Raw genomic sequence first — 18,265 nt, 5'->3', positions numbered from 1 at the left:
AGCACACTGCCCAGGTATTGAAAACTCTCCACTCTCTTCACAACTGCTCCATCACCAATGATGGGTTGAGTGGGTGGAGTGTTTGCTGGCACAAAATACCCAGGCAGGTGCTTAGTGGGGCTGATGGTAAGACTCCACCTCTTAGTTGCATGCTTCAGGTTCAGCAGCAGTGCCTCCAACTCCTCCTCTGAGTGAGAAGCAATCACCAGATCATCAGTATACATAACATAGTTAACCAAAAGGGAGCCAACCCTCGACCGCACCCGGCCATCAATCAGCCTCCCATTGTATCTGTACTAGATGGATTTTACTCCAGAACAGCCATGAAAAACTTCTCGAACTACGTGATTCAATTTAATGTTAAATAATATAGGAGCCAGAGGCCATCCCTATCATACCCCAAGGTGAACAGAAAAAGGCTCTGAATCCTGGCCACGTGGCTTCACCTGGGCCTGCCCACCATCACGAAGGTCCTTAATGATCGTGAGCAGAGAGTCAGCACTGGTCTTAAAAACATCCCAGAGCCCAGGCTTATTGATAGTATTATAGGTCTTGACCAGCTCAATAAAGCAAAAATGTAGGTCTTGTTAGAATTCCCTATACCTCTGCTGTAGCAGACAGATCTAGAATATGGTATCCAGGCAGGACTGCCTTGGTCTGAAATCACATTGGGGCTCTGCAAGCCTCTCTGCAGTGTGCTTGGAAAGGCAATGTTGAATAATCCTTGCCAGGACCTTTCCTGGCACAGTGAGGAGGCAAAGGCCCCTGTAGTTGGTACAATCTGTGTTGTTTACCTTCTTAAAGGTGGAGAATACCAGGGCATCCTTCCAATCTTAAGGAACCTGTCCTGTGTTCCAGACTGTTGTGATGATATTATGTAGGGTAGTCCGGGAGATCATCTCTGCCCAACGCTTTTCCTGGTCTAAGATGGAACATAGCCGAACCACTTACAGCGGGGTGGCATTGCTCAGCCCACTTACGCACTCTAGCTGTGGATCGAGTATGATGCACAGACAAAGCTGTGAACGAGCAGCGAGCAGTCTGGCCGTGAGCACGCTCCAGCAGTGGACCAAGCCTATTATTCAACACATCCTTGTGGGACTGTAAGTATTTTTCGGATAAGAAAGAAGACAGAAGATGGGACATTAACTTTACACTCACTCACCATTTAACTGTACCTTGTACTGAATCTGGGCTAAGAAGAAGCCCGGGTGCCTTTGTCTCCACAGTGGTGATGTTTACACATGGCACCAGGTACTCATGTGAGGCTGAGTCGACCTATGGATGACGATTATCAGGACCGATTCAGATAAATGTCACTGGTTTTGGGTGTGAGCTGGAATCGAACTCGGTTCGCCAGGTTCGTCATGCAGAGCGCTAACCGTTGCACTCGCGGACAAACACACATCTGTGTTGGTTCATCATCATTGGTAAGTACAGTAATTATTCAGTATTTACTACTATTTATTGTCTGGGAATGTTTCTTGTGTGGAGTTTTTCTGGCTTTTTTGTTTATTTGGCATACAGTACTTGTTTAAGTACTGTATGCTTGTTTAAATTGTGCTGTGTCGATGTAGGTTGCCGTGTACCCCACCCCATTATTTAGGTAAGGCTTAAGTATTAAATATCGCGGTTTTGGCTTTAGCGGCACTTCCAAGTAAGTAACTGCTGCGATATTCACGGGTCTCCTGTATTTGGAAGTTTGCGTGTCTCTCTCCCTGTGGTTGCATGGATTTTTCTCCTGGTCTTCCGATTTTTTCCTCCACATTTAGAAACATGCATTTTTCATATTTTGGCTGCTATACATTTCCACATAAGGCACTTCATTGAGATATAATTTGTGGCCAGGTTGCTTCTGAAAAAGAGCTATATAGCTCTGTGGGGCCTTACCTGATAAAATCAAAAGTTTAGTTTTAGTTTTGTTTAAACCCAACAAACTGCAATACAGATGCCGAATGCACGCATGCCAAACGCACGTCGCACACTGAAGTAGGGGTGCCTATATTAGATTACCCCTCTCAAAGTCAGACTCAACGAAGCTGGAATTTTGGATAAACAAAATAAACCCAAAAAAATGGGTTCGCCAGAGTTAGTAGTGTGCTGGGGTAAAGTGGTGGTTACTCCTGCCTCTTTCAAGATGTCTCGGCCAGCATGGAAGAGTAGGCGAAATATCCTGTAGAGTGGCTCTTAGGAGCTCCCTCTGTGGAGGCCCCTTTCACCAGCAGTGGTGCAAGAAAGCACATTCAGGGCTGAGCATTTACCTTTCGCCATAATGGAAAGGCTCTCCCTCCAAGTAGATCAGCTTTGAGAGGTAATGTGTAATTTAAAGAGTGCGTATTAAGCGGTTTTGTATGTAGATGTTAATATTCATGTATAGAGGCTACAATAGAATGCTGGACGGTTTTGAAACACATGCCTGTTGTGGGGACGCATTGACACCCGTGCAAGGCCCTGGACAAAGCAGATAAGTGGCGAATTATTTTCCACATGTTAACATGCCAACATGACACTCCTCCAGGATCCGTGTCCCAGCTTCCCTTTCAGTGCATGATGCTCATTGGAATCCTACCCAAATGAGAATTGAGCACACAAAGTGCATGATGTCAAAATCAGGAAATATGTTTAGAATTTAATGTATATTCTACCCGATGGTATATAAAGTGCTGTCTAAAGCTCGTATCCACTCTACCTCTCCGACCTCTCTATATGCTGTGAAGGACCATTGCCCAAAACGTTGCCTGCTAAATACTTTTTCTTTTTAAGGCCACGGCCTTCTTGACGAATGTGCACATTTTTCTCCCAGGGACGCTTATGCTTCAACACATTGTTGCCATTAACGTATTAGCTGTTCTCTTTTGAAATAAAGGAAAGTGAGATCTTTCGTGAGTTTCAAGGCGCAACACTAAATATCAGACTGGTGTAGGAGAAAGGCTAATATTAAAAATCCTGAACCACCTCTGATTCTTAAGTGTTGGATGGTGCAGTTATTGTTAATCACATTCCCATTCAATGACTATGCAGATAAGGTTTTTCGTACCCTATGTGGGATGGAATTACTGCAAGCCAAGAGTGTGGACGTCATGTGGAATACTTATATATTTCAGGCAGTTTAAAAGAGTTCACCCAAATAATAAAATAAAACAGGGGAAAGGTGCGTGTAGGAAAGTGTCGGGTGAAACAAAACTGCCATGGAACGAGTATATTTACTGTTATTGGCTTCTAAGGATGCAGCTGCCACAACCAGACAACGCCATATACAGTATATCACAGAAGGGGAGTCTGTAAAATCCATTTGTTCTATAAACCTGTTGTATATATGCCTTTTTCCAAGAAATTACATTAAGAATGATTCTGCCTATTTTTTTTTCTAAGTTTGATCTGGATGTAGAGCTGGCGCACGAAAGGGCGGGTCACCCCTCACACCCCCGCTGCCTCTTGCTTCGCCACACAAAAGGCAGCTGGAGGAAGTAGTCATAAAATGTAATTATAAAAACCCCGGTTTAGGGGGGGCTAATGAAATTCTGTAGGAAATGCCATAAAAAGTACAAACAGCGAGTCCATGGGCCCAGACAAAAATAAAATCACTTATTGGTACCACCTGAGGTGGCAAAGTCTAGTCATGATTTTTGTAATCCTCCATGTGTGTGGGACATATTCTGATATGATAACCTTTGCGGAGTGGCAGCTTAGTTGTAGTTACCGTGACTTTTATACCCACGCCCTATGACAGGCGTACGGAACAATGAAATGGGCATTATTACTGAAAAACTACCTCGACCAAAGCCAATTAGGTCACAAACTGGTCTTCATTGGTTTAAATACACAATGAAAACACAGGGTAATAAGGAATACCATAGTGAGGTAAGGAACTACCTGAAAATTATAAACATTGACATTTGCACATACTTAGTCAATAATACATGTAATCCCATAAATATCGTTAGTGATGGATATATGTTAAGGTGGTTACATTATTGTTATCAAGCTCTGTGTGTACTTAGATGGTGTTAACAAGGGTAACCAAGTCCAGAATGACCACACTGTGCATCAATGTATACAACCACTAACACAGTAATACAATCAGAATCACCACCCTGTGTCACTCATCAAATTGCTTATCTATCTCGTCATCTGACTCCCCGAGTTCAAAGTCAGGTTCTGGATCATCCTGCAGTTTTTGGTTACTGCAGGTCTGTAACCTGTACATGTCTGTGCATGTCAGTCCATTTGACAGGCACGTGGAGCTTGGCATTTTGCATGAACCCACACACTTGCATGCTCGCAGTTCCAAGACCACATCTGGTGCGGGTGGGGAGCGCATCCAGTAAATGGCCAGCTTGCCATCAGCGTCTGTCCATCCATACTCAGTAGGGCTTGGCACCACAGGGTTAGCCTGCAGACAGCACTTCCAGATTGCTGCCTGATAGTTGGTTCGTTGAACATGCGTGAAGAGAGTCTCTACATGGTGGCAGCTGGCTGGACTCGACTTCTCCCCTTTTGGTGCAGAAGAGCTGGTAGCGCAGTTCGTTCACCTCACCAGTGCTGCTATTAGCAACAAACATGCGACAGGTGAACTGCTCAATTTTCTGGAACATCTCATCACTCACATTCCAGAACTGCCTCAGTCGACCAAAAGTCTCTTGGCAGGAAGTGTCCTCTCTCACCATCTTCAGGGCATTCAGCTTCCCTCGACCAGCGAATGCACTGACAGTGTCGCAGCCTGTGAAGGCGTGTAAGCCAATTAGGCTGACACAGATGCTGTCTCCAAGTGCCCTTGCCAGTTTGCTAATATCGTGTCTCACACTTCTGGTAGATGGGACAGGTGATGTCCGTCTAGAAGCCAAGACAAAGCACCATGACATCAGTGTCCTCAGCAGTGATAACTGCATTTGAGCTCACATTTGCTGCATGCAATGCATGCAGGAGCAGACGGGTATCAGCTTCATCATGCGTGGAGTGCAGCTCTGCTACTTCCTCACACTCATCTTCTGTCAACTTGTAGCAGGTTACCTCACAGGCCATGTACAACACCTTGCCATGCAGCATCTCTCTGTATCATGGGAGTTTCCACTCTTCCACCATGAACTTGATGAGACTGGTCTTGTTGGAGGGACTGCACAGGAATTTTCTCCACTGCTGGACGTGGTGTCCCCCTGCAAGGTTCTTGTACTGGAGAGTGGTGTGTGCACCCTGGTTCAGTCGTTCAGCATCTTTGATCGAAGTCTGTCGGTAGACATCAAAAAAACATCAATCCTCTCACTCTGTGCCCCTCGTGGTTGACCTGGGTCAAGGCTGACTCTGCCACCTGTGCAAAGGTTTTGTTGTTGCCATTAATTTTTTGGACCAGGCTCATCCCATCAATGATGGAAGTAGATGGGGTTGGGATGTCTTCTGCAGGAGACACATTCTTTTCAAGCTCTCTGGCAAGTGCAGCCTTGTTTGATTTAAGTAGGGACCCATCAGCATTTGCCAGTGCCCATGGCAGTGGGCCCAGTAGGTGGGCAAGGACATCCTTCATATTCACCTTCCTGCTTTCAGCCACCAGGATCATGTGGCTGAACAGGTTTCTATCTGCCTTCAGAACCACATCCTGTGCTTTCTTTCCATGTGCTGTTTTTGTCCCAAAATTGAAGAATGTCTTCAGACATTGCTTGGTCATCTTGTCGTGGAATTTCACAGATGGTGGGTCCTCAGCTAACCTTGTTTGCTTGAATACCTGGTAGGCCTCTTCTCCTATCTCAAGAGCTCTCAAGATATCCCTGGTCACATCAGGTGGAGCCATGGTGCCAGTGGAGAGGCTAACCAGATCTGTCTCATCAGGGGACATAGGATTGATCCAGTCATTCTCTAGAAGGTTAATGAAAGACTGATCCTTGGACCCTGTAGATCTGGATGGGACCGTTTGGACCTGCCTTGACCTATCAGGTCTCTCAGCTGTCGGAGGTACATGATTCTGTACTCAGCTGTTAGGTAATATTTGGTCACAGCTCCTGGCTTCAAGCTGAATCCCTTTGTCCCTCCAGCTGTCTGGGTGTCTTTGTTCACCGTTTCTTCTATAGCTTGGTCAACAGGGATTCGGCTAAAGGGATTGGTGGAACCCAGTTGAAGGGGACAGGAACCAGGCCTTGATGAGACTTAGATTACTTCAATACAATTAGAACACACACATACACCGGACAAACAGCTGTTCTCACAGGCTGAGAACGAAATCAAAGTAATTCCGGTCCGTTGTGAGAAGGCGAGCCGAGGTGGGAGAATTTCACATATAAGCAAGGACACAGATAATGCAACTCAGTCTGCAAGGGGCAGGCTCCGGGGCATGGCCTCGAGATCAACAATGGGTGTCGTGTCTCGCAGAGAGAAGGGACAATGTGTTGTTAAGAGCTGAGTTCGGCATGGACCGACAGAGTATCGCTGAAAGTTTTATTCTACATTTATCCTGATGTTTTGAGTCGCTTGCAGAATCAAGGATTGCGATAAGTTGTATTGTACGAAGCTATCAGTTGTTTAAGAGGTGTGCTAATACAATTTACAAGTTTTGAGAGTGAGTGATCCAGCCAGCGATGAGCAGCTCACAGCAGGAGCCCTCTTGGAAGAAGGGCAGAGAGCACGAAAGTTGAGCAACGACAAGGCGCAGCCCCGAAGTAAGGGTGGGAGAGGCACCACCGGGTGTCTGCGCGAAGCAGGCAGCTGCATGCAAAGGGAGAGAGCACGGAGAGAGCACGGAGCAGTGGAAAGAGCCTGATCAGCCGCTCGTGAGGAAGAGAAGAGTGCCGGCGAGAGCGCCGTGGGTTCGACCCACACACACACCGACAAGCGCCAGCTGGGAACCAAGACAAGAGTGAGGGACGGCGATCAGCGGACGAGCTGCGAGCGCTATCTGACGACGGAATCATCGCACACCGCCGACGGCGAGCATCGCGCCAACTCAACCAACCAGCAGTGGAGAGAGCTGCAACGCCAATATGAAGAGTGTTGGCACAGGCAAGAGCGCCGTGTGTACAATACACACACGCACACGCCGTCCCAGCAGCCCTGCTGGGAACCCGAGGTATTTTCAGTACAAGGAATGCTGTACCGCGTAAGCCGCTAATTCAGTGGCAAAGAAGACACACACATAACACGCATATCGGGACTAATAAGATTGTTCCAAAAAGTTATCATTGTGTTTCAAGAAGGGTTGCCATTCCAAGGCGGTGCGTTAAATATCAGCTGATCGTGGAAAGCATTGCTGCCCTTCGAGTTACATGAATACGATTGTTTAGAAGTATTTTACTGGTAGGAACGAAGTGAACCAGCCTACAATAGATTATATCGTCCGTCCGTCCGATTAGGTGTAGCAACATCGCCCCCTACTGCAAACACTTGGCAGGACCCTACAAAAACCTTTAGACTCAGTGAGGCTTTCCTGGCTAAACAAGTGTAACATTCCCTTATAATTCCCTGAGATAGCTTTTAATTAAAACATTTAAATTAAAAATTAACTCACAGCGGCCTAAAGCCTACAGCTAGGCCTAAAGCCTAGAACTAGGCCACAAACTCTCCCTTCGTATCGTACCCCCGCGTGTGAAAGGGAGTTAATGTTTAACAATGTTACATTCCCTGATGTTTTTAAATTGAAACATTAAAATTTAAAGCTTTAACATTAATAATTAAAACATTTAAATAAAAAATTAACTCACAGCGGCCTAAAGCCTACAGCTAGGCCTAAAGCCTAGAACTAGGCCTCAAACTCTCCCTTCGTATCGTCCGATTAGGTGTAGCAACATCGCCCCCTACTGCAAACACTTGGCAGGACCCTACAAAAACCTTTACACTCAGTGAGGCTTTCCTGGCTAAACAAGTGTAATAATACATTATGTTTATATTCTTTGGTTATTCGTTCCTACCAGCCCACCCCGCAGGGACCTGTTAGTCATTCGTTTTCATTAATTGCATAATCTTACCAATGCATTAATTCATAACTATTTTTGCTTTAGGCACATGTTTCTTTATTACTGTTCGTATGAATATTGTCACATTAATATTAAGGACTTTTTCCTATCACCGTGTATGCTCACTCGACTCTGAGGAATTAGCCGATTGATCTGTTACCCAGTTTAACAAATGTAACAATTGAGGGTTAAATGTACGGATCAATGAGTAGGACATCTCGAAGGGGACCGTGTTGACAATTCCGAGCATAAGTGTTTGCATGTTAGTGTTTGTAGATATTAAAGTTGCTTAACACGGAAGAGTCTGAGTGGTGCCTTCCTAAGTTCATGCATAATAATCTTAATTATAAGAATTGTTTCCTGCGGTGAGATCTGAATTTTGCGACCTGACATAAACACACTAAAGCATAATCAGTAAAAGTTAAAGCGAGAATCATTGTATTATCCCGATTGACAATACAACCCTAGACAAAGCAGAGCCTAATTAGCATAAATGCATAATTTGTATAATTACGTAAATTGGCATGATTTCGTAAAATTGCACATTTTTAATTTTCATTTAATTTTCTTATTTTTAGTATTTTTCAAGACCTAATATATACAACAAACCCCATGTGAGATGTCAATCATGCAGCTCATACGAGGATTGTGGTTCACATATATCATGCTTTTGAGCACGGAGCTGAAACTGTCCAAATACGCATCGTGGACATAGATGCGCCAACCATTCTCATTAGAAAATGTCATGACCTGACTGTAATCCAACCACTGGAAGACATCCGCGTGGCCCCTCTGGAATGGCTAGGAATTTCTGCTTTTACAACACCAAGAGAATATCTTCCAGGGTTACAGAACAAAGATCAGAGACTTGCTTATGTACCACACATGTTCTGGTTGATACACAACATCCTCTTTGAAGGGCAAAAGGCCAGCCTGGCAGTCGTATGTATAGATTACAGAGACATTTGTGCACATGGCCTTGCCACCCCTTTGAACAGCGACACTTACACTCTCATCACGTCAAAAAGTTCGCAAGCCTTCCTGTTGTCACGTATGACGAAGCAAGTCCTCTCACCCCTGTGAATGAGGCTCTCATTGAGGAATGAGGAATGAATTTATTCTGTCAGAAGAATCGAGCTGTGGACAAGTTACCACCTACTCGGGATGCTCTACCCATACACGCTTGACGGGGCTGTCTACCAGGATGGAATCTGGGTCACAAGCACCGAGTCCCAGCGGCTGGCTCCTTCTCCAGAGGGCTTTGGTTGGGTCAAATTGCAGGTGTCGTGGACGTGCAATGATCTGACCAAGTATTCTTGCTAAGGAAATAGTTTCAACTGTGTGGGAAAGGCAAGATGGATTGCTCACTACTTTCTAGATGCACATGTATGGAATCTATGAAAAAACACTGAGAAAAAGAGAGCTTTAGAAAACTTTTCACGTGCAAATTTCACGAGGATGTAAACTATGAATGTAAATGTTAAAGTTTGTGATTGTTTACAAATTTCTGGATGTCAGAATCAATTTTCTGTAATCATTTAGAGCATCCATAGGAGGTTTATTGGGTTAGAACACGTAAATATATAAATGTGTCGTTAAAACCCGCCACCACCCGACACAGCCAACTAGTAAGGGTTGTCACGTAAACAGAATATGCCAATTCGTCACTAGTGCAGCACACCAGTGTGTTGGAAAGCCAAGCCACAACATTTACAATCTGAGTACGACAGTATCGTATTTTCCCGCATATAACCCGCGGGGTTTACCACTTCACTTTTTACAAACAAAACAAGACCCTGCGGGGTATATGGAGGTGCGGGCTATCCCGCAAATATTTAACTCGTTTAATTTTTTCATGGCAGGACTATCCACTATGCAACACTTACCTTTGACTAAAGCACTGCTGAATAAACCACTAACACTAAAATTGCTCATGTTATCACGTTTAAATGATTCGCATTGTTAGTACAATCTTTAGATTACGCAATGGACAAGCCTCTACCATACGCGGAATCATAATTGCCGAGTCCCTTAGGCCGCTGCCATTGGCTGAGCACTCTACAGTCGCGACCATGAGCTGTGTTTCAAACTTCCAATGGCTTTGTTGCCAGAGGCAATGGCGTTACCGTAGTGCCGCTATTGTCTGCGCAGTGCGCAATCTACCAGTGCTAAAACTGTACAGGGGTAACTACCGGTCCAGTAGCTGTAATATGATGAGGTGGAATGCTGGTAAGCCTAACAGTACGCTTACTTACTTATCTACCAGTTATGTGTTACTTATTTATTGGATATTTACTTTTGTTTCTTATTTACTGTTTTAAGTTCACTCGTTTCCGGTAAGTTTGTTTTCTTTGTGCAGGTTATTATTTTAATGTTAACAATTGATAGTGGAATGTATTACAAATGTAAACTTTGTATTAATATTATGGAATTAAGCTGCGGTAATGACGTTAAATATATGAATGCATGCGGGGTATATGACGATGCGGTCTATCTGAAATTAGTTTTACACAAAACACTATTTTTGCGGGGTATATGCGTCTGCGGGTTATATGCGTATGAGGGCTATATGCGGGGAAAATACGGTAATTACAATTAGCGACAGCCAGATTTGTGGAGAAGTCCACCTGTCAGATTTGGCACGGTACATAAAATACAGAAATTAATATCTAGTACAAAAGATTATTCACGAAGCTTTCAACAGAAGGTGTGCACAGGATTAACTGCACTTGTGGCAAATGCTATGTTGGGCAAACAGGATAAATCATCAGCACGAGACTAAGAGAAATATAAAATACTCCCAAAACAACTGTCAGCAGTAGTAGAAAACTCGTGCCAACAAGGACACTCAATTGGTTTTGATAACGTTGAAGTTCTGTGCAAAACTAGCTACTACTGATTTCGATTTAAAGCTTTCGTGACTGCAGGGATTCATCTTCTGCAGCTCCCTTTGATGCTGTTAATCCTGCATAATGCACATGCATATGCAGTACTAATCACATCCCTGCATTTCCCATAAATATGCTAAATTCCTTTTGATATGCAAATTCCTTTGTCAATGCGCCCAGCTTATATATATGCTCCAAGCTCGTGTGCTGTTTCATTCAGACTCTGTCGCCTCGACGGACCTGGTTTTCACCTGAGGACGGCTGCTTGCGTTGTGGCCGAAACGTCGTGAGAATTGTTTTATTATGTTTTATTTTTATTATTTTATTACTTCCCTTCTACGTGACTTTACCGAAAGAACCAAGAAGATAGCTACTACTGGCCAAGACTAATTAGAGAATCATTGGAAATTGCAATAAATTAAAATACTTGGAATTGTTCGGATAACTACCGACTTAGTGCTGCGTGGAAGCGAATCATCAAATAACACATTGTTTAAATGCATGCCTATACATGCCACCATGCTTCTTCAATGGGGATTACCGTTGGTACGGCTATTTTAATACACACAATAGACAGGAAGGACAGGATCAAAGGGCTCGCATAATGCACATGCATAATGTACATTTGTTAATCAATCCCCCCCCCCCCCTACATTGTGCAAGAGCGCAGAAGTGTGGTCACCACATCTACGCCAGGGGTGGAAAAACCCTAATTTTTTCAGATCCGAATTTGAGGTTTAAGGTTCAAACCTTAATAAACCTAAAAAACCTCGTGGTTTTATTCGCAATACTCCCAGATCAGTACTAGTCCTCCGACGAGTCCATGTCGTCGCCCTCGGACATAGAACTGCATTCGGCGAACGCCGCAGAGTTGCTCTTGAGGTAGACCAACTCCTCCACCGAACTGGGCGCCAGGCTGTTCCTGAGCTTGCTGTGTATGAAGCCCATCGTTGAGAAGTTGCGCTCCGAGGCTGCAGAGGATGTCGCCATCGTGAACAGCTTGACGCCGATCTTCTGAAGATTGGGCCAGGCCGTCAGACTGCCAGTACTGCGAAGGTGTCTCACGTCCCTTGATCAGCTGAATGAATGTCAACCCGCCGGAATCCTCCTGCTGCGCCGAAACGGCGTCTTTTCATAATAAACCTCAAAACGTCACCCGAACCGGCCCTTCGGGATATTGAGGTTTTTTTCTTTAAACCTTATCAAACCTCATTTTTTAAACCTCGCCTTGCCACCAATGATCTACGCCTCTATATAAGTAACGAAACAGGTGGACTTCTCCACAAATCTGGCTGTCGCCTGATGAAGCTGGTTGTAATTACTGGCGAAACGTCGTACTCAAATTGTAAATGTTGCGGCTTATATTTACGCGATCTAACCCATATTGGTCGCGAAAGCCGACGTGTTAAAACATCTAGGGCATATCCATCCTCCTTTAAACACAGCGTGGGATTGTTTTCACTCCCATTGTGGTCATCTTAGATATGATCAAACATTCAAAAGGGTCCCTAACCTATGTTTTTATTCTAAGGACGTAAAAGACCAAAAAATAAATGTGGTGCTTGTATCCATCGTGACACGAAGCCACCTAGTCCTGTTATGAACATTACAATGCACGGCACAGTGCACGATTCGTAAAGAACACGCACTTACAGGACACAGTGAGTGAAACACAGTGGGATGAGTGTAAGCTCAGCGTGGGGTGAGTAGGAAGTGAGTGTGAGCTCAGTTTAGGGTGAGTGTGGGTGAGTGGGAACTCAGTTTAGGGTGAGTGTGGGTGAGTGGGAACTCAGTTTAGGGTGAGTGTGGGTGAGTGGGAACTCAGTTTTGGGTGCGTGTGAGCTCAGTGTGGAGTGAGTGTGGAGTGTGGGGTGAAAGTGAGCTCAGTGTGGGGTGAGTGTGGGTGAGTGTGGGGTGAGTGTGGGGTGAGTGTGAGCTCAGTGTGGGGTGAGTGTGGTGTGAGTGTGAGCTGAGTGTGAGCTGAGTGTGAGGTGAGTGTGAGTGCGAGGTGAGTGCGGGGTGAGTGTGTGGGTGAGTGTGTGGGTGAGTGAGGGGTGAGTGGGGAGTGAGTGTGAGTGCGAGGTGAGTGCGAGGTGAGTGCGGGGTGAGTGTGTGGGTGAGTGTATGGGTGAGTGTGGGGTGAATGTGTGGGTGAGTGTGTGGGTGAGTGTGTGGGTGAGTGTGTGGGTGAGTGTGGAGTGAGTGTGAGGTGAGCGTGAGGTGAGCGGGGGGTGAGTGGGAGGCGAGTGTGAGGTGAGTGAGGGGTGAGCGTGGGGTGAGTGAGGGGTGAGCGTGGGGTGAGCGTGGGGTGAGCGTGGGGGTGAGTGTGGGGTGAGTGCGGGGTGAGTGCGGGGTGAGTGCGGGGTGAGTGGGGGTGAGTGCGGGGTGAGTGGAGGGTGAGTGCGGGGTGAGTGTGGGGTGAGTGCGTGGTGAGTGTGGGCTCAGTGTGGGTGAGTGGGGGGTGAGTGGGGGGTGAGTGTGGAGTGAGTGTGAGGTGAGTGTGAGTGTGGGGTGAGTGCGAGGTGTGTGGGTGAGTGTATGGGTGAGTGAATGTGTGGGTGAGTGTGTGGGTGAGTGTGTGGGTGAGTGTGTGGGTGAGTGTGTGGGTGGGTGTGTGGGTGGGTGTGGGGTGAGTGAGGGGTGAGTGGGGGGTGAGTGTGGGGTGAGGTGAGTGGGGGGTGAGTGGGGGATGAGGTGAGTGGGGGGTGAGTGGGGGGTGAGTGTGGGGTGAGTGTGGGGTGAGCGTGGGCTGAGCGTGGGGGTGAGTGTGGGGTGAGTGTGGGATGAGTGCGTGGTGAGTGGAGGGTGAGTGTGGGGTTAGTGAGGGGTGAGTGGAGGGTGAGTAGAGGGTGAGTGGGGGGTGAGTGGGGGGTGAGTGCGGGGTGAGTGCGGGGTGAGTGTGTGGGTGAGTGTGTGGGTGAGTGTGTGGGTGAGTGTGTGGGTGAGTGAGGGGTGAGTGGGGGGTGAGTGTGAGTGCGAGGTGAGTGCGAGGTGAGTGCGGGGTGAGTGTGTGGGTGAGTGTATGGGTGAGTGTGGGGTGAATGTGTGGGTGAGTGTGTGGGTGGGTGTGTGGGTGGGTGTGGGGTGAGTGAGGGGTGAGTGGGGGGTGAGTGTGGGGTGAGGTGAGTGGGGGGTGAGTGGGGGATGAGGTGAGTGGGGGGTGAGTGGGGGGTGAGTGTGTGGGTGAGTGTGGGGTGAGCGTGGGCTGAGCGTGGGGGTGAGTGTGGGGTGAGTGTGGGATGAGTGCGTGGTGAGTGGAGGGTGAGTGTGGGGTTAGTGAGGGGTGAGTGGAGGGTGAGTAGAGGGTGAGTGGGGGGTGAGTGGGGGGTGAGTGCGGGGTGAGTGCGGGGTGAGTGTGTGGGTGAGTGTGTGGGTGAGTGTGTGGGTGAGTGTGTGGGTGAGTGAGGGGTGAGTGGGGGTGAGTGTGAGTGCGAGGTGAGTGCGAGGTGAGTGCGGGGTGAGTGTGTGGGTGAGTGTATGGGTGAGTGTGGGGTGAATGTGTGGGTGAGTGTGTGGGTGGGTGTGTGGGTGGGTGTGGGGTGAGTGAGGGGTGAGTGGGGGGTGAGTGTGGGGTGAGGTGAGTGGGGGGTGAGTGGGGGATGAGGTGAGTGGGGGGTGAGTGGGGGGTGAGTGTGGGGTGAGTGTGGGGTGAGCGTGGGCTGAGCGTGGGGGTGAGTGTGGGGTGAGTGTGGGATGAGTGCGTGGTGAGTGGAGGGTGAGTGTGGGGTTAGTGAGGGGTGAGTGGAGGGTGAGTAGAGGGTGAGTGGGGGGTGAGTGGGGGGTGAGTGCGGGGTGAGTGCGGGGTGAGTGTGTGGGTGAGTGTGTGGGTGAGTGTGTGGGTGAGTGTGTGGGTGAGTGAGGGGTGAGTGGGGGGTGAGTGTGAGTGCGGGGTGAGTGTGTGGGTGAGTGTATGGGTGAGTGTGGGGTGAATGTGTGGGTGAGTGTGTGGGTGAGTGTGTGGGTGAGTTTGGAGTGAGTGTGAGGTGAGCGTGAGGTGAGCGGGGGGTGAGTGGGAGGTGAGTGTGAGGTGAGTGAGGGGTGAGCGTGGGGTGAGTGTGGGGTGAGTGTGGGGTGAGTGCGGGGTGAGTGCGGGTGAGTGGGGGGTGAGTGCGGGGTGAGTGGAGGGTGAGTGCGGGGTGAGTGCGGGGCGAGTGCGTGGTGAGTGTGGGCTCAGTGTGGGTGAGTGGGGGGTGAGTGGGGGGTGAGTGTGGAGTGAGTGTGAGGTGAGTGTGAGGGTGGGGTGAGTGCGAGGTGAGTGTGTGGGTGAGTGTATGGGTGAGTGTATGGGTGAATGTGTGGGTGAGTGTGTGAGTGAGTGTGTGGGTGAGTGTGTGGGTGGGTGTGTGGGTGGGTGTGGGGTGAGTGAGGGGTGAGTGGGGGGTGAGTGTGGGGTGAGGTGAGTGGGGGTGAGTGGGGGGTGAGGTGAGTGGGGGGTGAGTGTGGGGTGAGTGTGGGGTGAGTGTGGGGTGAGTGTGAGGTGAGCGTGGGGTGAGCGTGGGGTGAGCGTGGGGGTGAGTGTGGGCTGAGTGTGGGGTGAGTGTGGGGTGAGTGTGGGGTGAGTGTAGGGTGAGTGCGTGGTGAGTGTGAGCTCAGTGTGGGTGAGTGGGGGGTGAGTGTGGAATGAGTGTGAGGTGAGTGTGGGGTGAGTGTGAGGTGAGCGAGGGGTGAGTGGTGAGTGCGGGGTGAGTGCGGGGTGAGTGTGGGATGAGTGTGAGGTGAGCGAGGGGTGAGCGAGGGGTGAGCGAGTGGTGAGCGTGGGGTGAGTGCGGGGTGAGTGTGAGGTGAGCGAGGGGTGAGTGGTGAGTGTGGGGTGAGTGTGGGGTGAGTGCGGGGTGAGTTCGGGGTGAGTGTGAGGTGAACGAGGGGTGAGCGAGGGGTGAGTGAGTGGTGAGCGCGGGGTGAGCGAGTGGTGAGTGTGAGGTGAGTGAGTGGTGAGTGAGTGGTGAGTGCGGGGTGAGTGCGGGGTGAGTGTGAGGTGAGTGTGAGGTGAGCGAGGGGTGAGTGAGTGGTGAGTGTGGGGTGAGTGTGAGGTGAGCGAGTGGTGAGTGAGTGGTGAGTGCGGGGTGAGTGTGGGGTGAGTGTGAAGTGAGTGAGTGGTGAGTGAGTGGTGAGTGCGGGGTGAGTGCGGGGTGAGTGTGAGGTGAGTGTGAGGTGAGCGAGGGGTGAGTGGTGAGTGTGGGGTGAGTGTGAGGTGAGCGAGGGGTGAGTGGTGAGTGCGGGGTGAGTGCGGGGTGAGTGTGGGATGAGTGTGAGGTGAGCGAGGGGTGAGCGAGGGGTGAGCGAGTGGTGAGCGTGGGGTGAGTGCGGGGTGAGTGTGAGGTGAGCGAGGGGTGAGTGGTGAGTGTGGGGTGAGTGTGGGGTGAGTGCGGGGTGAGTTCGGGGTGAGTGTGAGGTGAACGAGGGGTGAGCGAGGGGTGAGTGAGTGGTGAGCGAGTGGTGAGTGTGAGTGTGAGGTGAGTGGTGAGTGAGTGGTGAGTGCGGGGTGAGTGCGGGGTGAGTGTGAGGTGAGTGTGAGGTGAGCGAGGGGTGAGTGAGTGGTGAGTGTGGGGTGAGTGTGAGGTGAGCGAGTGGTGAGTGAGTGGTGAGTGCGGGGTGAGTGTGGGGTGAGTGTGAAGTGAGTGAGTGGTGAGTGAGTGGTGAGTGCGGGGTGAGTGCGGGGTGAGTGCGGGGTGAGTGTGAGGTGAGTGTGAGGTGAGCGAGGGGTGAGTGGTGAGTGTGGGGTGAGTGTGAGGTGAGCGAGGGGTGAGTGGTGAGTGCGGGGTGAGTGCGGGGTGAGTGTGGGATGAGTGTGAGGTGAGCGAGGGGTGAGCGAGGGGTGAGCGAGTGGTGAGCGTGGGGTGAGTGCGGGGTGAGTGTGAGGTGAGCGAGGGGTGAGTGGTGAGTGTGGGGTGAGTGTGGGGTGAGTTCGGGGTGAGTGTGAGGTGAACGAGGGGTGAGCGAGGGGTGAGTGAGTGGTGAGCGCGGGGTGAGCGAGTGGTGAGTGTGAGGTGAGTGGTGAGTGAGTGGTGAGTGCGGGGTGAGTGCGGGGTGAGTGTGAGGTGAGTGTGAGGTGAGCGAGGGGTGAGTGCGGGGTGAGTGCGGGGTGAGTGTGAGGTGAGCGAGTGGTGAGTGTGGGGTGAGTGCGGGGTGAGTGCGGAGTGTTTTGGGCTCGGTGTGGTCTCCCACCGCCGCTTTCGAGTCCTCCCAGCTCCGCGCTCATCTCCTTGCGCTTGCCCATGGCGACCTCACCAGAGCGCTGGGTCACCAGGTCACGGGGTCACACGGGGTCACACGGGGTCACCAGGTCAAGGGGCCGCGGAGTCGCGGGTCACCTGGACAGCCTCGCTCCCTCCGCTCTCTCCGCCGCCGCACACAAACCACGTGACGGGAAGCGGACGTGACGTACGAGTCCACACAGCCGCCATGACGTCATTAAAATGCGACCGCGGCGTGACCGGCCTGCGACAGAGACGGCTCCCGCGGTGTGACGTCACGCGTCGTGTGACGTCACGCGTCGTGTGACGTCATCGGGCGCGTGACGTCACGCGTCGTGTGACGTCACCGTGGATCGGCATGACAGTGAGGATGCGTCCCTTGGCAATACGACTGTTTGTGAAGTGCAGCACCAGGTTGTTACAAGAGCCCTCGACTCCCTTTGTTAGCAACGAGTGGTGGCCTGTACCTCTTCACAGGCCCTGCTCGTCAGTAATTGCATGACATTAAACTCATAATCCTGCTAAATCGATAAAAGCTAAATGAAAGTTATGGGTCCGATTCCGAGTTTCACCCACCCATGAATACAGAGTTGGCAAGTGAAGCGAATTGATGGTCCCATCACCAAATAATAAATGATGAAGAAATATACAAAGTTAGGTTTTCGCTGTGCTGGCGGGGTGTTGGGATGTGATGGCACCACCACCCCCAGGCGTCTCTCCTTGCATCATCCACGACCACCCTCTCAATAATCCAAACTCGCCGTCTAATTTAACAAACTGCACCTCCATTGATAATTGTTTTTTTACCCTTTTATCTGGCAACAAAACTGACACCTTTTTTTGTTGCCAGATAAAAGGGTAAAAACACAATTATCATTTTGCTACTGGCAAATGAGGTTCCAATGGTGTAAATGCTTTACCCGAGCTCTCATACTCTGATGGTGCATTGTCTTTGAGTTGTGCGCCTTTTGGCGTCATCTGGTCCAACACCATGTGAGACTAGGCTCTAGGAAAGCTGTCTCGGGTGTGGACCAATAAATTTCAAGGGCAGTGCATACATTATCAGAGTTATGTTTTTTGTTTGCATTATGACTGTAGGTATTGTGGTCTATGCAAACATGACTCCTCGTAAAAAAAGGTGTCAGTTTTGTTGCCAGATAAAAGGGTAAAAACCCAATGATCATATTTTGCTACTGGCAAATGAGGTTCCAATGGTGCACCTCCATTATCAACCAATCCTCCCTTCATG

At 49.4% G+C, this 18,265-nt stretch overlaps 1 protein-coding gene across 1 annotated transcript in view; it reads right to left on the bottom strand.

Moving 5' to 3' along the window:
- Positions 1–17,179, bottom strand: part of INO80B (INO80 complex subunit B) — a 32,527-nt gene extending 15,348 nt beyond the window's left edge. Inside the window, exon 1 of the mRNA XM_061556639.1 lies at positions 16,988–17,179. Within this exon, the coding sequence (XP_061412623.1) occupies positions 16,988–17,039 (52 nt within the window). The 5' untranslated portion in view covers positions 17,040–17,179. The remainder of the gene's footprint in view (positions 1–16,987) is intronic.
- Between the last annotated feature and the right edge of the window lie 1,086 nt (positions 17,180–18,265).

The sequence above is a fragment of the Lethenteron reissneri genome, chromosome 22 (genome assembly GCF_015708825.2).
Source record: "Lethenteron reissneri isolate LAM-NWPU_2019-01 chromosome 22, ASM1570882v1, whole genome shotgun sequence".
Classification (NCBI taxonomy): domain Eukaryota; kingdom Metazoa; phylum Chordata; class Hyperoartia; order Petromyzontiformes; family Petromyzontidae; genus Lethenteron; species Lethenteron reissneri.
Note: the sequence above shows the minus strand (reverse complement) of the source record. Positions and strands in the feature narration are given on the sequence as shown.